The following is a 20,873-nucleotide window of genomic DNA, read 5'->3' on the forward strand; positions in this document are numbered from 1 at the left end:
AAATCAGTACCTGTGTTTCTTAATGTCATTGATCCCATTCTTCAGATTCCCCAGCCTTTCTGTTGGATTTTGCCTGAAATAATTTATGAAAGAAGTTTATAATAATAATAAAATAAGTGGTTTTTGATAAGAGAGTAACATTTGTTTTTAAATCCATTCACTCAGTAACTTTTATTAGCTTGCACTGTGTGGTCAGCCACTTGAGTATAGGGAGAGAAGGAAGTCATGGCCATCCCACAGAGGAGCCACAGCTAAGTGTCCATATGTCTATCAGTTCTTTATGTAAGCTGTGAGTAGATGCTGAATAAAACAGTATCTTTCTAACCCAGCTAAGAAAACTGCAAAATGCTTTAGAGTTTCATTTACATCTAAGCTGCAGTCATAGAAATGTGGAGGTATTCCTACTGGTAACACCCAACCTAGGTTTGATGATTTACTAACTTTAAATCCTTCAAAAATGTCTTCAAAGGTTGAGCGGGGGGGGGGCACCACAACACATTGCAGTTTAAGCAAAACAAAACAAAAAAGTCTGGAAGTTTCCAATATTTTTCTGAAAAAAAAAATATGGTTTTGGTAGTAAGTAGAAGGCTGCAATAATTTAAAAGAAGACTGGAGAAACATTACTTTTTAAAAGACTACTGGGCCTTGAGAGATAGCTCAGTGAGTAAGAGCACTCACTGACTGTTCTTCCAGAGGACTCAAGTTCAAGTCCTAGCCACCACATGATAGCTCACAATCTGTAACTCTAGCCCCAGGAGACACACGCCTTCTTCTGACCTCTGTGGCCACCAGGCATGCACATGATGCACAGACATGCATGCAAATAAAATACACATACACATAAAATAGAGATAAATAAATCTTTTCTTGAAATCTGGTTTTAAAAAAGAGAGAAGAGAAAAGGAATATTAAGGAGCTAGAGAGATGGCTCAGTGGTTAAAGAAACATGTTGCTCTTCCAGAGGACCTGCGTTGGATCCCCAGCACCCACATGACAGCTCACAACAGTCTGTAACTCCAAATCCAGATCTGATGACATCTTCCAGCCTCCAAAGGCACCATGTATGCACTTACACACAGATATATACTCAGTCAACATACACAAAATTTTCAAAAATATTTTTTTAATTTAAAAACTTTCTTAAGTTATAACAGCAACATAAAAAGTTGAAGTAGCAAACACAGAAACCTAACTGATAAGCATTTATACATCGCACAGCAGGTGAAAGCCTTCACGCTCCCCACAATACAAGGCATTGCTGATGGTCATTCTCACCTGCAAAGCCTCCGAATCAAATCCTCAGGTCTCCTTGTTATCTTTCTGGGGAAATCCATTTTTTCAATGCCTTTGAGAATCAAATTATAGGTCATCATTTGGTCTATTCCAGAAAAGGGTGGGCTGGAGAAGATGCAAAAATAGGACACATTTCAACGAGTGTCTGAGAGAACTTCGCTTCTCTTTTCCTGCTTCTCTTCCTCCTCCTTCCTCTCTCTCTGCCCCCCTCCTCCCCTGTTAGTTACCTTACAACAGATTTGGATATAGTTTGGTAAAACCTTCTACCAATTTCATATCACTTAAATAATACACACAGGTAACATGTCAAGTGGTGATAATCACTAAAAAGAAAGCTGAGGAGACAGAGAGAGTGGATGCGTGCGATTTTCTTCTTTTCTTTTTTTTTTAAGACAGTGGGTAGGAAAAGCCTCTTCTTTGAGCCAACAAGAGAGAAGTCTGACTGAACAGAGGGAGTGGATGAGCTACACACTTGTTTGTGGGCACTGAGTTCTGAGACAGGAAGTGCGAAGGAATGTGTCGGGGTGGGCAGCAGTGGGCAGTGGAGGTGGTGAAGTGAGTAAGCTGTGAGGGGTGTGAGAGATTATAGCAGCATCAGATGTATTTAGTGTGCTACAGTAAGGATCTGGGGATGCATTCTGAGTCAGCAGTACAACTTTTAGCATCTCCACTCATCTGTTTTTAATACAAGAAATAAAGTAAGGAATGGGGTGGTGAGCCTGGCAGGCTGGCTGTGGGAAGTAGTGTGGAAAGTGGTGAAATAGACATGGCTCTATCTACACCATGAAATGTACTACTTATGTCCCTTTGTCAAATTTATACGTTGAAACTATAATCTTGAAGGGATGATACCTGGGAGCTAATGAAGCTAATTAGGTTGAGGATGGGGCCATCAATGAATAGGTTTAGTGACCTTCTGAGACAGAATGCTATCTGTCCATCTTTTTCCACCCCATAAGAAGTCAGAGGTCTGCATCTAGAAGAGAGTCCTCACTAGAACTCAACTCTTTGCTGAGGCTTCCAGCCTCCCAAATTGCAAGAAATAAATGATCTTTAAATAATAATAATTTAAAAAAAACCTAGCCACCTTACAGTATTTTGTTATAGACCCTGAACTAAGGCTGATGGTAAAGCTAATAGGATTTGCTAATGTAGTGGATATAGTGTGAAAGAGAAAAAAGTGCTGTGGGATGGTCTGTATGTCAAATTACTCTGATTGGTCAATAAATCAAACACTGATTGGCCTGTGGCTAGGCAGGAAGTATAGGTGGGACTAACAGAGAGGAGAATTGAGAGAACAGGAAGGTGGAGGGAGACACTGCCAGCTGCCACCATGACAAGCAGTATGTAAAGATGCCGGTAAGCCACGAGCCACGTGGCAAGCTATAGATTTATTGAAATGGATTAATTTAAGATGTAAGCACTGGATAGCTAGAAGCCTGAGCCATTAGGCCAAACAGTTTAAACAATATAAGTCTCTATGTGTTTACTCGGTTGGGTCTGAGTGGCTGTGGGACTGGCGGGTGAGAGAGATTTGTCCTGACTGTGGACCAGGTAGGACTGGAGAAAACTCCAGCTACAGAAAAGGGATTCAAGAGCGATGTTTGGCCAGAGTACCAGAGTACAGAATGAAATTATTGTCATTAAGAGCAACAAACTAGGATAGAGGTGAGTGCTGTCATTTGGACCTGGGCTATTGCCCTGATCCCCAACTTGTCTCACAATGGGGAAGTGATGACTTTGAGAAAGTTGGGCCACTGGGGAGATGACCTTGGCTGGGATATTGGGGTACTCATCTCCTTCTCTATGTGTTCTGGACACCACACAGTGAATAGAACTCCTTTGCCACATGTTCCTGTCATAATGGATCACAGGGTCAATGAGCCATAGAATGAAACTAGGAACTAGAAGAAATCTCTCCTTCCTCATAAATGATCTCTGGTATTTCACCACAGCAATGGAAAGCCAAGTGACTCAGCAGCAGTGCAGCTAGTTACAGGGAAGATAATCAGGATTGTGTTCCAGAACCATATGGAACTGCTGGGCAGGCAGTTGGATTTATGAGCGTAGCACTGAGGAAGGACGCTAAGGAATTATGACTTGGGTCATCTCCTAAGGTTTATGGCCACAGGACTCGAGGATATTACCCTATGAGTGTTAGGTGGAAAAGAGGCCAGGGACTGACTGGTCCAGTGTTAATCTATCAGGAAAATGAGAAGAATCTAGAATGGAGACAGTGCAGGAGCTTTCTGTGTAGGTTAAGGAAGGAGAAGGAGGCCCTGGAGCCACCAAGGAGAGTATTTCAAGGAATGCTGGGTAAAACCTGGTTGAGATGTAGCCACCAAAGTTGGGTAACATTTTAATCCACATATCGCTTTGATTTCTAAAACACTTTCTTGTCTGGTCTAATATGCCATTTAAATTTTGAAAATTAAGATGATCTAACTGCTCTGTTGTATCTGGACCATGCTTGTGCCCTTTGGAAAGCGACAGCATTCACTCTTGGTACAAAAAAAAAAAAAAAAAAAAGGTAAAAGGAAAATAAAGCCTTGAAGCAAAGACAATGTATCAACTTTTCACTACCCAATGCCTCATGTGTGAAGAAAATGAAGTAGGAAGCAAAACCATCGGTATGACGACATCTTCAGTACACACACACACACACACGCACACGCACACGCACACGCACACGCACACGCACACGCACACACGCACGCACGCACGCACGCACGCACGCACGCACTCACGCACGCACGCACGTGCACATATTTACAACTTTGTTTCTTTCTTTCTTTGGTTGTTTTTTTTCCATCTCCCCTTATACCCTTAAACACTAGGCTGCACAGTTAAAAAGGCACTTCTTCTGCCCTACCCTGAAAATGTTTGGCAAAATATCTTTCTAATGCTTTTATGACCGTTCAAGGCCACCTTAGCAATTCCAGGCTGTTGTACTTTCTCTCCCTCCTTTACTTCCCCATTTTATTTTGCTCTTCTACATGACACATGTTCCAGCTGACAAGGACTGGCGCATGAATTTTCCAGTAGCTTCCAGCACCACTATGTCATCCCCTCTTCCCTAGAAATTTCTAAGACAAGGAAAAAAAAATGTTGGAAAGAACCCAGGGTTAGCCACACTTCAACAAACTTGTCTTTCTCACCGATTACCAGGCCTTTTTCCTTCCACATCTTAAATGATAAATATTTGAACATGGTTGTAGATAATTAATACTGATTCAGATAAAATACAGATTTGCATTTCTCCAGTGTATGCAGTGTATGTGGACAAAGATGTAAACCATGGCGTGGGTCATTTAACACCGAGTTAAATACTTAAATTGAAGTATTTAAGACATTTAAAAAGATCATAGCTTAGTGGTAGAGTACTTTGTTAGAGTGTGTAAAGCCCTGTTTAAGTCCTTACTGTTGGAAGAAGAAAGTTCGAGAAGATTCTATGAAATATGTTTTGTCATGTGTATGTTGATATTTACACCCCCCACTAAGGGACCCATTTCAGTATTGCTTAGAAAATTCCAAGTGCAAATGTCTCTGAAACTAACATTGAGCACAATTGGCTATAAAGGGTCATAAAGCATACATGTGTCATGGAAAGTACCTCACAGAGAGGGCCAGAAGGTCTGTGATCAAATTACTGATCTCAGGAAGAAAGCTCTGTGGCCTAGTTGTCTAACCTGTATGATTTAAACCATAAAATAATCCAAAAAATGTGAATCATAAAATAATAATAAAAACTCCTACCTCATCTAGTCCATACAAGTGTATGAAAACTAAGCTAGATCATATGTATATACGCTTTGCCAACAGTGAAGAAGTTTAAAATGTGGAGTATGCTGTGTTTTCTTTGCACATGTGTGTGCCTGTATGCATTTGTGGGTGAACACACACACTGTACTGTGTTGAATATTTAAAACCACAGTGGATTCATTAACCTCATCTTTTTATCTCTTTGGGAATGACTCTTAAGTGCTGAATCCCATGCTGCGTCTTGACTCCGTTCATTAGCACCTTGGAAAAGAGTTGGCAGGGCATTTAAAATTTAAATTCAGCATTGTGGTTTTCTCTTAGCATTTCTGGTTAATGACATCTGCGGAGATGGAAGTATCTGGTTAAATTCAGTGTGATTGATCAGTAAATTTTACTGAACTAGGAAAAGTGTTTTCATCATTTATTTAAAAAGAAAGAAATTCCACTAAATACAAAGCTTTCATTGTTCTGGATTATAAAACTTTCACATGCTGAATATGTTATCTGTAACAATGAAACTTGCCATTTTAGGTAAACTATAACAATTTTATACTCTTTTGCTTTAACTTTCTGAATCTTTTATCTATATTTTACACTTCCTATCCAAGCCCTGTATTTGAAGCAATGTACAGAGAAGAATGTGAAATCTTTAAATAAATATTTCCAGGTTGTTAAATTTATATTTTTATCATTAGTGAATTATTTTGGGCTGCTCTGAAGACAAGGCTGGACAAGACTGCACTAACTGCAGATTCACACTTACTTGCCCGTTAGGAGCTCATATACTAGAATTCCCAGCGACCAGAAGTCCACACTGAAGTCATGTCCTTTGTTGAGAATGACCTCAGGGGCCACATACTCTGGAGTTCCACAGAATGTCCATGTTTTCTGCCCAGAGCCGATCTTCTTGGCGAATCCAAAGTCAACCTGGGACAGAATGTCAAATAAAACTTAAGATGTTATAGAACGTATGCATGCTGCTTTTAAGTTTTCTCTTAATTCTATGAGTTTTCATATAACCCAAACTTTCCTTCAAAACACACACACACACACACACACACACACACACACACACACACACACCATCTCAGATGTTTCTTTCTAAGTCATATGTCAATCAAGTTGTTCAGAGAAGGTTTCATCACATATACCTCATTATCCTTGAAGACAATTCAAATTCATTCTTATGCTCCCAGCAAACAAGTCTAAAGTATATTTTAACTTGCTGGCTTATCTAATGGCTTAAATAGAGAAGCAGGGAATGATAGAAACATGTGTCTTTAAAACTCCACCAGGGATTAAAATAATAGCAAAGCTGAGAGTTTGGGAAAGAGTCTATTAAGAAGGGAGGCTAAAAACCTCTGCCTAGTCCCAAAGATAAACTTCACAATGTGTACCTTTTGTCTATTTAGCAGCCCAAAGCAAAGTGAGCAGCATCTTTCCTGAATTTTCTCTGAGCTCCAAACACTTCTGGTCCCCACTAGCAAGGTGGGTGGTAGATAGTACCAGCATTAACTGACTTATTCTGAAAATGTAGGGTCAGCACCCACTCCAACTGAGATTTTGTTCTACGATTGTCATATTGAGTTCACTATGAGAAGCTGAGTGCTGGGAGAACTATGCATGCACAGTTAACACAGCATTCTATGATACACAACAGGGAAAAAAGTATAACCTCAGAGTGAAAAGAAAAAAAAGAGCTAACATCCAGAAGATTAGTGAGATAGGGCTGGGAGGGTGTGGGTGCCATCGGGAGGTGACACCCGAGGTTGTCCCTGACTAGGGATTAGGAACTCTTCCTTAATGGGGAGTCAGTGCTCCCTTCCTCTGCCTTTTGGAATGTATCTCTCACTTCTCTAAACTTTTACCCAACGAACTCTGCAGAACGGACAAGAAAGGACGCCAGAGCTTCCGCAGCCTCTCACTGAATGGTGCAGTGTGTCTAACTGAAACCCAGTCCTGCAGAACAACAGCTGACTTCCTTGCACAGGGCGGAGGTGAGCATGTACCCATTCATCTCTAATGCACACTGATTTCATTTTAACTTTTTCTACTTCCCTCAGGTAACAGGCATAGAAATTTCTGGGCTCACCATGCCCATTTTAATGGCTTGATTGTATGTGGATAATTTCAATAACATGGCAATAATCTATGCTTAAAAGTGAGGAGAGGCCAGATGGAGGTGGTGTATGTCTTTAATCTTAGGACTCAGGAGGCAGAGGCAGGCAGATCTCTGTGAGTTCAAAGCCAGCCTGGTCTACAGAGCGAGATCCGGGACTGGCACCAAAACTACACAGAGAAACCCTGTCTCAAAAAAACCAAAAATACGAAAAAAAAAAAAAGTGGAGAGAGTTAACATCAGAATCAGCCCTCACTTCAAAAAGTGGGGGCTAGAAACTAAAACATTTAACTCCCGTGTTTGTTTAAATGTTCATGTTTAAAGTGTTTGTTTTTCCTTAAAGAAGTCTCTTAGAAACTACCCACCCCCTTTCTGAGACTTTTTCATACTTATCACATAGTAGCAAAGATTTCTTTATTGAAAAAGGGAATTCAAACAACTTAATTCAAAGTGAGTTTCTCTTGTTTGCCTTCAACTACACAGCATGACTCACAAAGATTAAATCCGAGAGATGTCTGGGAATATTATAAAATTAAACTCTGTAACCAGCTGAGATGAGAACATCTACATATTCCTCAGAGAAAGAAGCAATAATGAAAGCCCTAGCTAATTTTATAAAGACTGAAACTTAAGAGGTGAAAACGCAGCACTTATAGCTGCAATTGCATAAATGCATATACAAGAACATTGCATTTTGTTGGTTTATAACAGCTTCTAGACTGTTTTTTAATTCCACTTAATTTCCCTTTTAAGAATTACTAGAAGTTCATTGGTTATTTAGGAGAGCTATTTTAATTTTTAGAATAATATATTTTAATTTGAATTGCTGATATGCTCTTGCAATATCTGCATATTGGCTCAATGAGGTGGTAATAATTATATTAACATTCCAAGCTTTACAAAATTGTATCACTTTCTTTCTCTACTTGAGTCAAGCCAACTTTGATGTAATACATTTGGCCAGGATAAGTTGGCATTCAGAGCAACCCAAAATTCTTACTAATATACTTCTATGTCAAGTTCTGTGCATTTTCTACAAGAGGCAAGCTCCCCCACCCCATTTCAGCACCATGACTACACCAAGGAGCCTTTCTCCTTCTCCTCTAGATGGTAGAAAGGTAAGCTCCTCTTAATTTTATTTCATTGATACTCAGTGAACATCATCCTATAGCCAGTACCAGGACATATACAACACTCTAGTTCTCAAGGAGCTTCTATCAAAAAGAAGAGAAAAATAGTGAGCCTGGAAATGTATTATAATGATATGATGTCACATGATGAGACATGCTGTGGAGAAACACACAGAAGATTTAGGTGCAGAGAGCAAGATGAATTGCACTTGAAATAAAATGACCAGAAGAACATACTTCAATAAGGTAGCATTTGAGCAGATTTGAACAGAAATCTGAATGAAATAAGAGAGAGTTCTGTAACTATTCCAAGGAAGAGGGTCTTTCCAGGAGGAAGAGACAGCACAAAGGCCTAAGAAGCCAACATTGGTGGTCAATTCAAGGTCTGCCAAGGTCAATGTGACTGGGCCATGGTACATGGAGGCAAGGGAAGCAGAAAGGACATGCAGATCTGACATGGGTTTGTAAACCACGAAAAGCCCTTTGGAAGAAAGAGTATGATGATTCATGTCCTCAAGGGATCATAGGGAGAAGAAAGCTGACACCCTCTCCCTTTATTTCCAAATTCTGATTGAAAAACCAGGCTTTGGGAATCTCTAGAAAAGGTATTCACAGATTTTTAATGGTCTGCATTAAATTTCTGCTACTAAGGATGGCTTACATTGAGCTGAGAGTTTTCAAACATAGTTCTAATGGCTGAAATAAACTAGAAGGATTTGAGATACTTCCAAACCTGGAGCCATGATTGCATCATTCAGAAACAGAAAAATCACCACGTGGCTTCTTAAATCTGTGTCCAGCAGCAATGATCTTTTTTTCCCCCTCAGAAGTGTCTCTCTGGGGTAGCAAATTTCTCAGATAATGGTTCATTCACATAAGAAATGGGCACAAAGTGACCAGTCTAATTAAGGCAGGTAACTCATGGAGACATAACACTCCCAAAAAGTATTTATGTGGCATTTTTAGGACACCTTCTTTACCTCAGGCTAGATGAGGGGAAATGGATTCTCTGTCTTTCCGCCAAGTCGCACCATTGATGAACATCCTTCCCTAGTGGACAGCAATGGAACTTTTCTTGGAGTGGCAACGGGAGAGGGAGAGGGAGAGGCAGAGGCAGAGGAGTCTCTATTGAAACAGCCCCTTTTAGATAGGGCGGGGGATTTTCACGGAAAACTCAGAGTACTGAGCTGGGCAAGATAAAGGGAAGAATATTATCTACAAAGGCAAACTAGGAAAATCCTTGTGGGCTCATCTCGCAGCACTGTCTCCCTGAAGCCTTCCCTAAGTCACAAAAATTATTTCTCTCTCCTTCCAGGTTGTTTACCACCATTTACACCTCATGGTCACATGCCTTTGGGTAGCAATTTCTGGATCACTAAACCTAGCTCATTGAGAAGCATTCTCACATATCCATTTTGTAGTCAACTGTGTTTGGAACATGGTGCGTGTTCAATTTGTGCTTGTTATAGGGGAAAAGGTGGTTAACTGTTAAGGTCAGTTTAAATAAGACATACTGTGGTCAGAAAAGCCACCATGCATACTTGCATTCTGTAAGAACCCATCCAGCATTCAAAGGTAAGTCTCTTGCAACACGTGAATTGAGATAGAAGGTATTTAAAGCAGAAGCAGCCTCATGTGGTAGGCATAATGATGGTGGACAAGTTCAACTCTCATCTAGTAAGTTAGCTAGCAATGCTGCATCTGTAGAAAATGGTTGAGGCCAGTGATTATTTCACATTAGGAAATTCTTAATATCTACAAAGTGTGACACAAATGCATGAGAAGCAGAAGGCCCCGGTGCCCCACCCCCCAGGTCAGTTACTAGAAGAGAACTGAGATGGAAGTTCCATCCTATGTGTTCTTGCATGTGGCCAAGTGACCACCCACACTCTAACGCACACATTTATCAATCAATGTTTCCATTCATTTCTAACCTTACCACATACCCACTCTCACAAATATGACACAGCTTCTAGTTTTTAATCTTTAGATCAATCTTATACTCATTTTGGGCAACATGATATTTTTTTAATCAAACCCATGATGGTGAACTTACCGAACAATGAAGTCTACCTATGCTTGCTGCTGTATTGTAACACCATTGAATTAACATGCTTTTACTCTCTGTGTAGATAAAACCACTACAGTTCCAACCCACCCTTCCTCTGCTGGCGAGTAGTTGAGCTATAATCAGCTCACATCACTGAGGAGACAATTTTTTTTCTACCTGGGTTTCCTTATTCAGCCTCATAAATGCCTTGGCTATTCTGAGTACATGGGTATTCTAACATAAATTCCTAGCATCAGCTTGGCAAGCATCAGAAACAGCTCTGGTGGAAATGTCATTAGAAGCCTATCGCGATGGTAGATCAACTTATAGGGTACTGCTTCCTCGAGGATGAGGAGTCTTCCTGTTTATAAACATGACGTGTCTGTCTGAGCTGGGATATGTAACACAAGATACTACAAAAAATAGATCCAGGAAGATATTAAAGTTTTAACTGTCCATTAATTAATTCTTACTCACATGATGGATTTCCCTGGGATATAAGTGGATTTTGAAATAGTGAATCAGGGGCACAGGCTTCAAATGTGATGGCTCTGCCAGCTCTAATTGTCTGTGTTTGTTGACAACAATCCAGAACGAGTACAGAGACCCACTTCACAAAACATTGATAAGGCAGATTTGTGAGTGGATGAACAGCTTTGCTATTATTTCATGCCCTACAGCTATATCACTTGGTCACAATGACCCAGAAAGAAGACTAAGTTGTCTACCTCTGCCTAGACAGGGAAATGAGCCACATCCTCTATTAATTTAGATCTTTTAACATCATTGTATAAAACTTTTCAAGTTTCTCAGTGAAGTTTCCTCATCTACTTCCTGTTCCTTTCATGCTCAGCCTCACTCACTGTTACCATCTATAGCAAAGCAGGACATTTTTTGCAACTGATGAACCCATATTGACCCATTCTCATCCTCAAATGTCCCTCCTTTACATTAGGGCTCAACTGATGTATAATAGGCTTGGAAAAATATACAATTCCATGCTTCTATAGTTGGATGCAATACAGAGTAATTTTACTGTCCAAAAACTAGCTCTGCTGATGCCTCTTCTGCATCCTGCATCTTAATAATTAATGTTTTCACTGTCTCCAGGAGTTTTTTCTTTAACAAAATGTTTTACAGTTTAAATAATACAGCATGTAGCATTTCTAGAATGGCTTTATTTTGTTTACCAACAACATTTAAAGTTTCCAGCATGCCCTTTCATGATTTGAGAACTCACTTATTTTTAGCGCTGGATAATTTTCCATTACTTGCCTTGACCACAGTTTATTCATAGTTCAGCTCTGTGATAAACCCATAAACCCACTGAATGACATCTTGGTTGCTCCCAAGATTCAGCAATTATGGTAAAGCTATAAACATTTATGTCCAGGTCTTTAAGTGATCATAGTTTCCAGCTATTTACAGTAAGTACAAAGAATATAATTGCGCAATTGGTCAATGTATGCTTACTTTGCTAAGAAACTAACACACTGTCTTCCAAAACAGCCTTGCCACTTGCATTATCCCAGTGCCAAATGAGATTCCCAACACCTCAAATTCTTGAGCACTTGGTGTTGTCCATCTTGCAGACTTTAACCACTTTAACATGCATGTGGTGGCAGAGTGCTGTTTTAGTGTCTAAACCCCAACAATCTATGATTTTGTATTTCTCATATGTCTCCTTCCCATCTGAAATTTTCTATGGTAAGCCATCCATAGGTGTCATTAGCCTAACTTTAATCAAGTTGTTTATTATTTTGCTTTAAATATTTTGTACATTTTTTTTACAATGGTCTCTTATCAAATATGTCTCCTAAAATGTTTTTCTCTGGACTTTGTCTTGTCTTTAACAGATCAATTCCTTTTAAATTCAGTGAAGTCTAGTTTATCAATTATTTCTCCCATATGTACCTTAAAAGTCACCAACATTCTCAAGGTCATCCAGGTGTCTCCTACATTATTTTCTAGGAGTCTTATGAGTTAGTATTTGATATTTATGTCTGTGATTGATGTTGACCTAGTTTTGTGTAGGGTACAAGTTCTCTGTCTGGGTTACTTGTATTGGGTTGTAGATGCAGTAACTCCAGTACCAGGTTCTAGTTTTTGTTTGTTTGTTTGTTTGTTGGTTGGTTGGTTGGTTGGTTGGTTGGTTGGTTGAAATTTAAGACTATCTTTGTCAGGCAGATCACTTTTGATCCTTTATCAAACATGAACTTATTTACATTTTATTTCTTCCTATGTTATACTTGAAAGAATATGCCTTTCAGAGAATTTGCCCATTTCAACTAAGCTATTGACAGAGTTACTTTATCAGCACCTTAATATTCACAAAGCATGTAACAATATCTTCTCCTACATTTGTAATACTAATAATCGGTGAGCCCTTTCTTTTTTCTTACTATTTAAACTTGAGATTTATCACTTTTATTGATCAATTCAAAGTATCAATGTTTGAATTGATTAATTTTCTCTATGGATTTTCTGTTTCCATTTGTAATTATTTCTACACTCTGATAGTTTTTATTATTATTATTATTATTATTATTATTATTATTATTATTATCTTCTAGTCACTTTGAATGTAATGTTTTGCCTCTGTTTCTGTTTGGTGTTCCCTCAGTCATGAATAAATATGGTTGATTTTTGATCCTTCTCCTTTTATAATATGGGTATTCAATGCTTTATGTTTCTCTACAAACACAGCTTTAGGGAAGATTACACAAATCATGATACATTGGGTTTACTTTAATTTTAGTCAAAATATTTAAAACTTTATCAACCCTTTGTGGTGGTTAGTTTTGTCAACTTGACAGAATTGAGAATCATCTGGAATATGGGCCTCTGGGCAAACAAGGTAGGACAGTCCTTCAAAATTCCCTGTTTCTCGGAAATGTCTCAGATATACTAGGTCTATAGGCTAAAGTTGGATATGCCAATGTTACAAAAGAACCTAGGGTGACTGTCCAGTTAGCCAGATGTCACTGTTGTTAGGTAACATTTTGCCCTTCTGGGGTTTTTGACAGAGTTAAAGATTAGATAGTCATAGTTAAAGTTTTCCTTAGTTATGATAAAAGGTAAATTAAGTATAAAACTTTAAAGTCACAAAGATATGACAAATAGTAGAGTATTTTCTCTAAATTTGCCAAATACAAATGGACTGGATATTGCAGCTGTAATTCTCAATAACTATTTTGTTGTATATAATTTTTACTATGTTAAAATTAAAACCTTCCTTTTTAATTAGACAAAAAGGGAAAAACATGGAGTATTCCTTTATACTGTGTGCATATATGTTACTGTGATTTATTTAATAAAGAAGCTGACTAACCAATAGCTGGATGGGATAAGGTTAGAGGGAAGAGGCAGACAGAGAATGTTGGGAGGAAGAAAGACAGAGTCAGAGGAATAGTGAGCAATAAATGAGAAGCAAGAAGGGCACACCATACTGAGAAAGTACCAAGCCATATGGCAAGGTGTAGATAAAAATATGGGTTAATTTAAATGTAAGAGTTAGCTAGAAACAAGCCTAAGCTATTGGCCGAGCATTTATAGTTAATATTAAGCCTCTGTGTGGTTCCTTGGGAGGGGCTTATTGACAGAAACTTCCACCTACACAGTGAGTTTTCCTTAAACTTTAAATAGCATAATACATTTCAATAGTGGTTTGATGTAGTCATCCATTAGAACCAGACAAGGGTTTCTTAGCACTACTGCCTTCATCAGCTTTCCGTGGTTTAGAAAGTGAAGCAAGATTTAAGAAATTACAGCATGGTCAGGGGAGAGACGTGTAAGACTATTCATGATCCTTTGGTTCTTCCATCTGCACCCAGGGTGTTTCCTGGTGAAGACATCCTGGACCCTGGTAGAATCTGACTCAGAACAAATCAATGTAACAAACTAAACAAAATGAAAGCCTATTTCACCCACGACTGAAGAGGAAGAACAGAATGTGGTCTTCATTCTCCACCACAGACATAATGTCTGTAATTACCCACAATGGCCACACTCTTATGACCCTCTAAAGTACACAGCCCAAACCTAAGCTTTTTTATTACTTAGAAATTTTCTCCCCAGAATTTCTGTCTTATTTTCCTAATGAAAACTTTTTCCTTACTTTCCTTCATTACATGTCTAACTTCCCATACATACATACATACATACATACATACAAGGCCAAGGTCATCTTTACAAGGACCTTGTGATTCCTGCCATACTGCAACCAGGTACCTCCACCATTCCCATCCCTGTTGACCATCCCAGGAGCCCTCAGTTCAAGTAGTTCTACAGGGCTTTCCTGCCAATAGCCCAAACCCTAAATTTTTCTCTGCTGAAGCTTGCTCAATGGCCCAGTATCTGCTAAAATTTTGCTCATGTGCTTTCTACACCTTTTGGGAACAATATTCCACAAGCCTATTAGATCAAGTTTATTAACTGTGTTGTGCACATCTTCTAATGCAATCTATGGTCCAAATGTTCTATCAATTTCTGAGTGGTGTATTAAAATGTCTATAACTGGTCATGCCTCCTAATTCTGCCAGTCTGCTGCTTGTTTTTTGAAGCATTTTATTAGGAATCTAAGAAAAAACAAAAAACAAACAGGCTTTTTCTATGACCTGTGAACCCTCTCATCAAATGGTATGTCCTTATTTTCAGGAATACTTCTCTGATTGTCACACGGTGAACCCTGCTTTTGAACTGACTCAATATTTCCCAGACATATCTTTTTTCATACTTAATTTCAGCTTCCTGCACCTCATATTTTAAGTCGTTCTGTTGCAAACATCATATATCTGATTTTAATTTTACAATTTCATTTGACAATACTTTTTTTTTTCAATCTGGAGAGTTAAGTTCATTTACATATCTCGGATTTCTCTCTAATTTCTTAGTTTATATTCTCCCCCCCCCTCCGGCTTTCCTATTTCTTCTTGCTGCCTTCTTTGAAGATGACATTTTATCCTCCTATTTTAATTTTAGTGACTCCTACTTTAAGTGTATATGAAGCTGCTGTTGAGTTAGTTAGCATTTTCTCAATTTAGTGTGATGCGTTACAGTGATGACTGATTTACACCACAATTTTTAATGAGTTGACAGATTTACCACTGCCCTGTGCTCACCATTCCTTGTTGCTTTGCACTCGGTGGGGGACAGGGGTTCATTTTTTCACCTCCCATAATCATATCCTTTTTATGTAGGAAACAGCTCTCATCTTTGTCTAAATATGCTATTGCACCCTTCTTGGAAGAAGGTTTCTCTGGGCTTATAATTAAAGTTTGTCAGTTTTTCTTGCTCATCATTTCTAGCATGATATTCTGCTGCATTCTGGCTTCTTTTGTTGCTGGTAAGCTACCAACTGAATGTTCCTTCCTCCCCAAAATATCTTCCCTTTATATCTTTGCACTTACATCTACCTGCTTTTCCTTTTCTAAGGTTTACTTTGTTTAAATTCTTATTTTCCTGCTACAATAGCCAACATCCAAGGATCTATTTGCCCTGAAATTTAGAGGATCCCCTCCCACAAAATACCAGGGCTGGCTCTGTGTGATCAAAAAAATACAGTAAAGTGCTGACTACTAGCATCCAAGAGTAGGTCTTACAAGGCAAGTAGCTTATCCAAAGCTACCTGGATGACACACTCTGAAGGAAGCCATGTGTCCTGTGGTATAGATATTCAACCAGTCTTATGAAGAGGTTCATGTGGAGAATTAAGGCCTCCAAGGACAACCAGAATCAACTTGTAAGCCATGGTAGATTGGATCCTCTACCCTATCCAGTCTGCAACTCTTCAAGGGACCATTGCCTCAGGCAGCTTCTAACTAGAGTTTCATGAGTGACATTGAATGATGTCATGGTTAATATTGATTGTGAACCTGATAAGACATAGAGTTAACTAGGAGCAGGCCTCTGGGCATGCCTGTCAGGGATTATTTAGATTGGGTTAGCCTCTGAGCATGTCTGTGAGGCATTGTCTTGATTAAGTTAACTGATATGGGAAAACCCATCCTGACTGCTGAACATTATCAAGAAGATAGGGAGCTGATCAAGAACAGTCACTGTTCTTGGCTTCCTAACTGTGGATGTAATGTGACCAGAAGCCTCAAGCTCCCACATCCAGGACTTCCCCACCATGTTAGATGATTCCCTCTAACTATGAGTCAAAATAAATTATTCCCCCCACCATTGCTTGTGTCTGATGTTGGTCATAGCAAAAATGACAGCAGCTCATACCCTAGCTGATCCACTTCCAAAGATCCAGCTCACAGAGCCTGTGAGGTCATCAATAATTACTATTTTAAATTCATTTTAGATTGACTTACAAAAAAATAGGAGATCAAACAAGTACAATTTATCCTAGTGTAGATATGTTGGTGTTTCTTTACCTGATACTCAGTTTGTATGTGTGTGCGTATGTGTGATACTGTATTATTTGTGTATGTGATATATGTGTACAAGTGTGTGGGTGGGAAATTTTCAGCTATTATTTCTTTAAATTTTTTTAAAAATTACATTTATTTATTCTCTGTCTCTCTTTGGGTCTGTTTGTCTGTTTCTGTCTGTCTGTCTGTCTGTCTGTCTGTCTGTCTCTCTCTCTCTCTCTCTCTCTCTCTCTCTCTCTTGCATATATGTGTGTGCAGCTAGGGACCTGTGTATCATGGTATGCATGTGAATGTCAGAGGGTACTACTTTGCAGGAGTCAGTTATCTCCTTCCACCACATGAGTCCTGGGGATCAAACCGAGTCTGTCACCAGGCTTGGCACCAGCAGCCTTTTATCCAGTTTGTTTGTTTGTTTGTTTGTTTATACTTCTTTTAACCCACTCTCTATATTATTTCTGTATTGAACACTAATCAAACATTTTTTCACTGCATTATCCAAATTTCTTCGTGTTAATTTTTTTAGTTTTAACGTTTAATGTCTCTGTTATACTCTCTGTAATTAGTCAATTTTCTTTAAGTCTCTGATTTCTCTTCTTGTGGAAATTTTCTATTTAGTGTTCCAAATACATTATTCTAACAGACAAATAATTTACAGGGAATAAAACACACAGCTCTTTGGTGTACAATTCACTGGATTTGATGAAGATTAAACTCTTGCAACTGCAGCTACCACCACCACCACCACCACCACCACCACCACCACCACCACAGGAAACCACAGGAAACAGGCACGACCACTATACAGGGAAATCTCTGTGGGTTTCTTTCCCCACAAACTTTAAGACAACCATTATTGTGATTTTTGCCATCTATCCTAGATCTCTGATCAGTGTGATCATGGAGAAGGTGCTCTTGTGTGTGGCTTCCTTCATTCAATGTGGTTGTTGCCTACAGCAACTCAGCCATCTGTTTGTATAACCAAGAAGCATTTCATGCTGGTGTATGACCAAATACAAGTATGTGCAGTTGAAGATGGATATTTGGGCTAATTCTACTTTGGGAATTATTAGGAACAAAGGTGTTTTGAACAATCATACATAATATTTTCAACAACATGATTTTAACTATCCTAAGTAAATGCCAAGATTTATTGTTACCTTAGACCAGGTTTGTGTTTTGCCCTGTAAGAAACTGGCCAGTCATACTTCAGAATGGATTACCATTTTCTTCTAACACCAGAAATGTGTGGGTATGTCTTCATCAGCATTTGTAATTTTTATTTTTCAACATATTAATTGTAGTGGCTATGAAATGGCATTTCTTTGTGGCTTTATATTGAATTTTCTTGATGACTGGATAGAGCTGAATGATCCTTCTTATGTCTGCTTTAATTGAAATGTGTGTTCAAGGTTTTTTGACTCTTCAAAAAAATAGTTGCTCTTTTTTATTATTAATGAGTTGTGGGAGTTCTTTAGATATTCTAGATACAAGCTCATTGTTATGCAAATAAAGCATAAATATTTCTCCCAGTTGATGTCATGCCTATGTGCTTTCTTGGCAGTATATTCCAATAATCAGTATTTTCTGACTTTTATGGAGTCTAATGAATCCTTTCCATTTTAATATTAATACTGTTCATGTTCTAGAAACTCTGTGGCCATTCCCAGCTGTAATAGCACAATACTTCTTTCTTGCTGTATACAGTATAAAGTAGGAACCAGCTGTTTTCTTCTTTTCACATGTGGATATTCCTTAGTTGTTTCATCAGTACCTTATTCTCTCACTAAGGTGCATGTCTATCCGTGAGCTTTTGTCTACGCGGTCATGTCTGTCCTCACACCAATAGCACATCACTACGACCACTGTAGCTTTGTAAGAAGACTTGACACCTAAAAGTGTGATGTTTGGTTTGTTGCGCTTCTTTGAAAATGTAGATACTAATTCTACTTATCATTCTATATTTGCATGTGGATTGTAGAAAAACATTCTCCATGTCTAAAACCTGTCTACTCAGATTATGATTGCATTGACATTGAATCTATAAATCAATTCAGAAAATATAGACATCTTTAGACAATTCTGCTTTATATACTATTACTTTCTATAAATCATGAACATAGTATACAGTACCATTTAATTATTTGTATTAATAGTCTATGACTTTCAATGAAGAGCTATTATACATTTTTATACAATTTACTTTATTATTTATTCACAATGATGATACTATTTTAATATAACATGTTATAATTTTGATGTTATGTTATTTTATTTCATTATCATTACTATGTAAAAAAGAAAATTTTTACTTGTTTATTGATTTTGTGCCAACAATACCTAACTCACCCATTCTAAGTACTTCTTTGATGAGTTCTCTAGACTTCTCTAAATAATATTTAAATAAATAAAAGAAATAATAATAATAAATAAAAATGCATGCTGTATTCAAATAAAAAGAGGTGAGTCATTTGATTTTCTGATTTGGGGCCTTTTGTTGCCCTTTCTTGGTTTATTTCACTTACTGAAACCTACTACAATGTTAATATTTTAAAATCAAATAATCTCTTCTTGTTCTCCATCTAATGGAAGAATGTCCAATACTGCTCATTGGGTAGGATGTTAACTAAAGGTTTAATGCTAATTCCTTATATACTGAGGCATGTTCTCAATAAACACCTATGCAGCAGTTTTTAAATGTGGGGTCTCACCTAGGAGGATGCCCTTTATCAAGGCTTAGATATTTATTTATTTGTATTGCTCTCTAGTGCCTTCATGTTTTATACATAATTTAGCTGTATCAGGATGGTCCAACGCAAGTGACTCCACCATTAATTAAAAACTTCCATTATATATTTAATTAATTATTGTAGTCGTATTTTCTCAGCAGACATCTTATTTGTTAGATCTTTCTCAAAACTTCTGAGATCTCTTTTTGAAAGTCCCGAGGCACTTAAGCATCTACTCCTGCTCTTTATTCTTTTGGCAACTAATGGCTATGGTAGTTACTATGGTTTTTTTCTCATACATTTATTATTAATATATTTTTAACATGAGCTTGTCTTTCCTGGAACATCACCTCCAGAAGTTCTTTGTGTCCTGAGTTGACAGCATATTATTTTTAAAAGAATATGCAGTGATGCTTAGGAACATGGGCATAGTTCCAGTGTGGATCCGTTTTCATTTACATCTTTGCTTGGATTTTTCCATTAAGAGCAGCTTGTGGCCAAGAATTCTTAGAGGAGACTTTTTCCATCTCTCTACCATGAGCTAATGATGAGAAAAGCATATCTGTTTGCATGTACTGTCTTTAGAAGTCTGGCATTTGTTTAACCTGTGTGGTTCCTGTCACTGAACAGAGTTCTCAGCTTGCTTTCCCACAATGCCCAGATCTAAAGTTAGGTCTGCCATTCCTCAATGGCACGACTAGTAAATCAAACTTCTAGGTCATTTAGACTTGCTGGTACATGCAAGTCAGCAGCTTCAATGTTGGTGCTGAAGACGTAACCTGGGGCTTTGCCCATGTGAGGCAACTGTACATCTTGATCCTTTCAGGGTTTGGTCACCACCTACACTGATCTACCTTCTTCCCAGGCCCACAGAAACTCCTGTGTCATCTAATGAATGCATTCATACAACACTAACACTCTTTTTCATGTCTCATCTGGTATTTTCGAACATTTTGTAGCAATCGTAATTCACGATATCTAGTTTTAAATGTAATTGGTAATTGAAAATTCAGCGCTGACTTTTAAAATAACTAAAATCACTAACTGTTTATTTTGTTGGCTGATAAATAAATGAGAAGGCTAGATAATGATGGCAAATAGAGGAGTCATTGCCATCTATTCCTATAAATATTAAATACATGATCTGAAGTTTTGGGAAAAAAAACAACTATGAAAAGTAAGAGATAAATTTAATAAACAGTTTCAGCACTCATGACAACTTTTCTTTCTTCTAGAATATTCCAGAGAGTTTCCCTAAAGAGCTGTGGGAGGCATAGTCAATACAGGAATTGTGAGTAAGAGAAGTGATTGAAGCCCTGTGTTTGTACCTCACCCGTTCTGAAAGCTGTCTTTCATGGATAAAATGAAGCTTGAATGGATCAAAATGTTTCTTGGAAGCGAGCCAGGTTTCAC

At 38.1% G+C, this 20,873-nt stretch overlaps 1 protein-coding gene across 2 annotated transcripts in view; it reads right to left on the reverse strand.

Moving 5' to 3' along the window:
• Prkg2 (protein kinase cGMP-dependent 2) overlaps nucleotides 1-20,873 on the reverse strand; it is a 103,768-nt gene that overhangs the window by 13,861 nt on the left and 69,034 nt on the right. For both annotated transcript variants that reach the window (XM_006975369.4, XM_006975370.4), the window contains exons 15-17: nucleotides 5,819-5,982; nucleotides 1,276-1,398; nucleotides 11-73 (exon numbers count right to left, since the gene is read on the reverse strand). In XM_006975369.4, the coding sequence (XP_006975431.1) occupies nucleotides 11-73; nucleotides 1,276-1,398; nucleotides 5,819-5,982 (350 nt within the window). The remainder of the gene's footprint in view (nucleotides 1-10; nucleotides 74-1,275; nucleotides 1,399-5,818; nucleotides 5,983-20,873) is intronic.

This window comes from Peromyscus maniculatus, chromosome 10, assembly GCF_049852395.1.
Source record: "Peromyscus maniculatus bairdii isolate BWxNUB_F1_BW_parent chromosome 10, HU_Pman_BW_mat_3.1, whole genome shotgun sequence".
In the NCBI taxonomy this organism is placed as follows: domain Eukaryota; kingdom Metazoa; phylum Chordata; class Mammalia; order Rodentia; family Cricetidae; genus Peromyscus; species Peromyscus maniculatus.